Raw genomic sequence first — 5,000 nt, forward strand, 5'->3', positions numbered from 1 at the left:
CACATGATTACATCACATGACCCTGATGTTTCAGGAGTGTGTGTGGTTGTACATATTGATCATCACCATCTCTAAGAGCCTTTGTGTGTGTGTCTGTGTGTGTGGGCAGGTGTTCCTGCTCATCCAGAGTGAGAAGATCAGGAATGATTATGTGTATCTGAGCTGGCTCGCTCGCTGCTGTACGTCTCAATGTTTTTATCTGTGTTAAATTAATGGCACCCCCAGTGTACTTTAATTTCTACTTAAAGGGGGAAAAATAGTTAATACGTTTTAAATAAAACAAACAGCACTAATTCATATATTTATTTAATTTACTGAGACACTAAACTCGTGTGTGTGTGTGTGTGTGTGTGTGTGTGTGTGTGTGTGTGTTGTAGATATTATGAATCAGAAAGCTCGGCTGGCGTGGGAGCTGTACCTCAAAATGGAAACTTCAGCAGATTCCTTTAGCCTCCTGCAGGTCATCGCCAACGACTGCTACAAGGTCTTCATCATCATCATCATCATCATCATCATCATATGATTATCATGGGTGTACTAATTCTGAATGAACTATTGTGTTAGCGTTTGTTAGCATGATTCTACACCATTCTGAACTTGCCCTGCACTGTAGGTTTGCACAGAGCATTTAGTTGGACAGTGGTGAACATGTGAACACGTGTAGGTCATGAAAACCCCCTGTTCTTTCCTCCAGGAGTGACGCTGTAGAAATGATTCTTCTCCAAACCTGCGACGTAGGTCTTACAGGCTGTTATGTTTATGACTCCGCCCCTCATATGACTCCGCCCCAATTCATCTAAATAGACCATGATGTGACGTGTGTAAAAACATGTACAGGGTTCGAAGCTTTATATCACAGGGTTTATGATCCCACTCACTGCTCTTTGTGTGTGTGTGTGTGTGTGTGTGTGTGTGTGTGTGTGTTTTAGATGGGACAGTTTTACTATGCGGCGAAGTCGTTTGATGTTCTGGAGCGTCTGGATCCGAATCCGGAATACTGGGAGGGGAAGCGTGGAGCCTGTGTGGGAATCTTCCAGCTCATCCTGGCAGGACGTGAACCGAGGTCTCACACTTTTTTACACACACAAACACACACACACACACACACACACACACACACACACACACACACAGTGTCATTTATCTCAGCTGATTATTAATATTCACACTGAAGGTGTTACTGGAGTAAAAACTCTACTAGTGTCTGATAGTGTATGAGATCAGATCGGTTTGTTGTGGTGTTTGTTCTCAGAGAGAGCCTGAAGGAGGTTTTGCCGATGTTACGCAGCACGGGGAATCCGCAGGTCGAGTACATCATCCGCATCATGAAGAAATGGGCCAAAGACAATCGGGTCGCTGTGTGATTATTCATCCTGTGCGACATTCCCGTAAATAGTGTAATCCATCATTCACTCAGTAGAGATGTATTTGTAATGTTGATTATACAGAAAAAAATGTTGTAAATAAAAACTTATTTTGTGTTTTCAGACAGAAGTGTGAAAGAGTTTATTATTAGATCACTGTCACACTCATCATTAATAATTACACATCAACTTCTGCGTATATTTAACTATTAAAATATATAGAATCTTTTTAATCAAACACATTTTGGGATTAATAACTAATTTAGTTACTGTTCATAGAAGAATATAGAGTCAAGTCAAGATGTTTTTATTGTCATTTCTACCAGGTTTATCAGACGCAGTACACAGTGACATGAGACAACGTTCCTCCAGAACCCTGGTGCTCCATTAAACAACATGAAGCTACGTACACAACACAGAGTTAAGGTTTAAAGTAAATGTCCTCGCCACATCGTGTGCAACCGAGTGTGAACAGTGCAGACAGACCACACAAAACAGTGTGGGACAAATACACAAAACACACAATAGCACTGACCAGTGAACTCTGATTATACAGTGATGTGCAAAAGAGGACCATAAACGAGAGAGTATTTCTACACAAACACAATGCAGTGCAAAAACAGCAGCAGCAGTCGAGAGGCGCAGAACAGCATGTTAGTAGGATATGAATAAATATAAATAATAGATGGTTGTGGAATGGATTGAGATAAATAATGAGTGTGTGTTGAGTTCAGGTTGTACAGTTCAGTAACACACAGTTGAGAGAGTGAGTGAGTGAGTGTGTGTGTGTGTGTGTGTGTGTTCCAGTTTCATATATATTGGATGTAAAATCCACTGAATTAATAAACTCACAAGTTGTTGGTACAGAACACACTCTATCAGGTATTCTTCTTAAATGGTAATGTGTAATTAAAAAAAGATTTTTTTTTCAGCGATAGATCATTAATTATCCGTTTGACCAATCAGATGCCTCCCTTTCATCCGGGGATTGCTTTTTTCTTCTTCTTCTTCTTCTTCAAAACCAGTAACTTTTGTAAATAAACAGAAAATATAAGTTGCTGCTCGATAAACAGTGCATTAAAAGTTAAACAAAAGAAAGAAAGTCGGTGATATTTTATTATATTTGATAATTAAATGAACTTCGATATGATACACGGTTTAAAAGCGAGTTTGTGAATAAACTAATGGAATGAATGAGAGGAGGTCACTTCCGGTCACGGTGCAGTGACGCAAACACGTCGGCGCATTTTTTAAGGACTCGGAGGAGGGGGCGTGGTTTAGATTACGTGAGCACGGCCGCGATTGGTCGCGCTGCTCTCTTGTTTCGGAGCCGCCACGCCGGGCGGCCGCTCCGCGCATGCGCAGTGACCCGCTCCGTGTTAATTTTATTTACTCTTCTCCAAAAAATCCAAGATGGCTGCGGTGGAGAGAGGAGCGCTCCCTCAGCGCAGCGCCGAACATGGACAAGCCGACAGAGGGCACGTGTAACCGGCCATCTTTATTCACACGGTCCCCAGGACTGGAGGATTATTTAGAAGTGTAAAAGCTGTGGAATTTTCGGCTGGAGGTGTAGAGCCGGTCGTGGAAGTTGTGTGTGTGTGTGTGTGTGTGTGTGAGAGAGAGAGTGTGTGTGTGTGTGTGTGTGTGTGTGTGTGTGTGTGTGTGTGAGAGAGAGAGAGAGAGAGAGAGAGAGAGAGGTGAAGTGGCTCTGCTCCAAATGGCCGAACCCAGAAAAGTCCCCTTTGTCACTCTCTCGGCCTTCACCGCCGCCGCTCCTCCGGGATCCGATGCCAGGAAACGACACTTGGACTCGGACACCGAGCAGAGCCCGAGTCGGGAGCCGGAACACGGAGTTCCTGAAGCGGCCGTTTTGGGTAAATCTCCAGGGAGCAGCGAGACCGTGAGGATAAACATCACCCTGCCGGAGAGCACCGAGCTGAGCTCCCCTGAGTACACCTACAGCGAATTGCTCCAGGTATACACACACACACACACACACACACACACACACACACACACACCATTAAACCTGTGCAGAATAAAGTATTTGTAGGAAGCTGTGAGCTCACAGTGTTTAACATCTTCATCAGTAATAAAGTTAACACGAATAGAATTATTTCTTCTCTCATTTGATCTTTTTTTTAAATCATTAAACATTAAAACTTATAGTAATATAATAATGAACCATTTCAGCTTTTTATAAGAGCAGTTTAAAAACTACAGCACTTCTGATCTGAGATGATCTGATGCTCCTCAAATCCTCCGGAACCTTTCGGGTCACCAACAATGACGTCATTATCGGGGGCTGTGGGCGTGGCTAATGTGATTGACAAGCTGTCAGTGAACAGGAGGTTTTAGAACTGTGATTAATGAAGCATCCTGACATGTAGTTTATTTATTTGTAATAGTATTCTGTAGTTTATACACGTGATCACGTGTGCCACGTGACGTCCTTAAACTTATTAACGTATATAAAACAACTCATGATTATTTTACTTCAGAGTTTGTTTACATGCAGGTGCAGCGATCCATTAAACACTCACTATATCTATTGTGTGTGTGTGTGTGTGTGTGTGTGCACTAAAATGCAGAACAAATTATTAGATTTATTAAAGTGGTGAATGGAGACGACGCTCAGCAGTTTGTGACTCCACAGTACAAAGTTACAGAAGGATGAGGGTGAAGATGGTTCCTTCTAAGTTCCTGGTTCTTTAATGTTTTTTCATCATCTCATCAGGGAGTTTGTTTCTCGCCAGCATCTCCTCTGACTCGCTCTTTAGAGATGTTCATTTCAAAGTGATCTGCAGGGATTTGTTTCTGTAAAGCTGCTTTGTGATCGTGTGTGTTGTTTAAACGTGTTATTATATAAAATAGAATTGAAATAAGAACTCGTTGTATTTCAGCTGAACATCATCTCACACACACACACACACACACACACACACGTGACCGTATTTCGAGCCCAGTGACTGAGTGTGTGATTGTAATGAGTGTGTGTTACGACTTCAGGGGCGTATCCTGATTGATCTGCGGCTCGAGATCAGATTTGGGATTTAAAACATTCTGATGAAGTTCCTGCAAGAAAGAGTTGGAACTTTGTCTGTTACCGTGGTTACAGTTAGGGGAACCTTGCTAGCTAACTTTTAGAGACGAGACACTGACACGCCTCACACACCTGTAAAAACATCACCTGGTTATAACTACAACCTTAACAATCATATCCGTCTACAGGCGAAGACGAACCCCTCAGCCGTCTCACAGCCTCGTTACCCGTTTAACGATGAGCAGCAGCAGAAACAGGAAGTGAAGCGTCTGGCCAGGATGTACGAGGACAAATACGTGAGTGCTGTAGATCAGATACTTTACGATGCTGAAGGAGTTCAGACAGTTTCTGACAGTTACAAACAGAGTTTGTTTTGCTGTGATCTCTTAATGATTATTATGATTGTTTTGGTGTATCTTCTGTGCAGGGGTCAGGAGGCAAGAGGAAGCGTAAGGACCGTGTTCAGGATCTGATCGATATCGGGTTCGGTTACGACGAGAGCGACTCGTTCATCGACAACTCCGAGGCTGTGAGTCCGAACACCTGCATTATTTATTCATCTTTTTATTATACACAATGAAAGGCAAATCATT

The 5,000-nt window shown here is 42.6% G+C and overlaps 2 protein-coding genes across 3 annotated transcripts in view; both read left to right on the top strand.

Annotated features, from left to right (window-relative positions):
• ttc26 (tetratricopeptide repeat domain 26) overlaps window positions 1–1,489 on the top strand; it is a 9,409-nt gene extending 7,920 nt beyond the window's left edge. For both annotated transcript variants that reach the window (XM_046850284.1, XM_046850292.1), the window contains exons 14-17: window positions 110–179; window positions 378–484; window positions 930–1,063; window positions 1,253–1,489. In XM_046850284.1, coding sequence (XP_046706240.1) covers window positions 110–179; window positions 378–484; window positions 930–1,063; window positions 1,253–1,364 — 423 coding nt within the window. In that variant the 3' untranslated portion in view covers window positions 1,365–1,489. The remainder of the gene's footprint in view (window positions 1–109; window positions 180–377; window positions 485–929; window positions 1,064–1,252) is intronic.
• Window positions 1,490–2,989: 1,500 nt separating this feature from the next.
• Window positions 2,990–5,000, top strand: part of ubn2a (ubinuclein 2a) — an 8,659-nt gene continuing 6,648 nt past the window's right edge. The window contains 3 exon segments of the mRNA XM_046858745.1: window positions 2,990–3,339; window positions 4,596–4,703; window positions 4,835–4,936. Of these exon segments, the coding sequence (XP_046714701.1) occupies window positions 3,082–3,339; window positions 4,596–4,703; window positions 4,835–4,936 (468 nt within the window). The 5' untranslated portion in view covers window positions 2,990–3,081.

Source organism: Silurus meridionalis, chromosome 1 (genome assembly GCF_014805685.1).
Source record: "Silurus meridionalis isolate SWU-2019-XX chromosome 1, ASM1480568v1, whole genome shotgun sequence".
NCBI lineage: Eukaryota > Metazoa > Chordata > Actinopteri > Siluriformes > Siluridae > Silurus > Silurus meridionalis.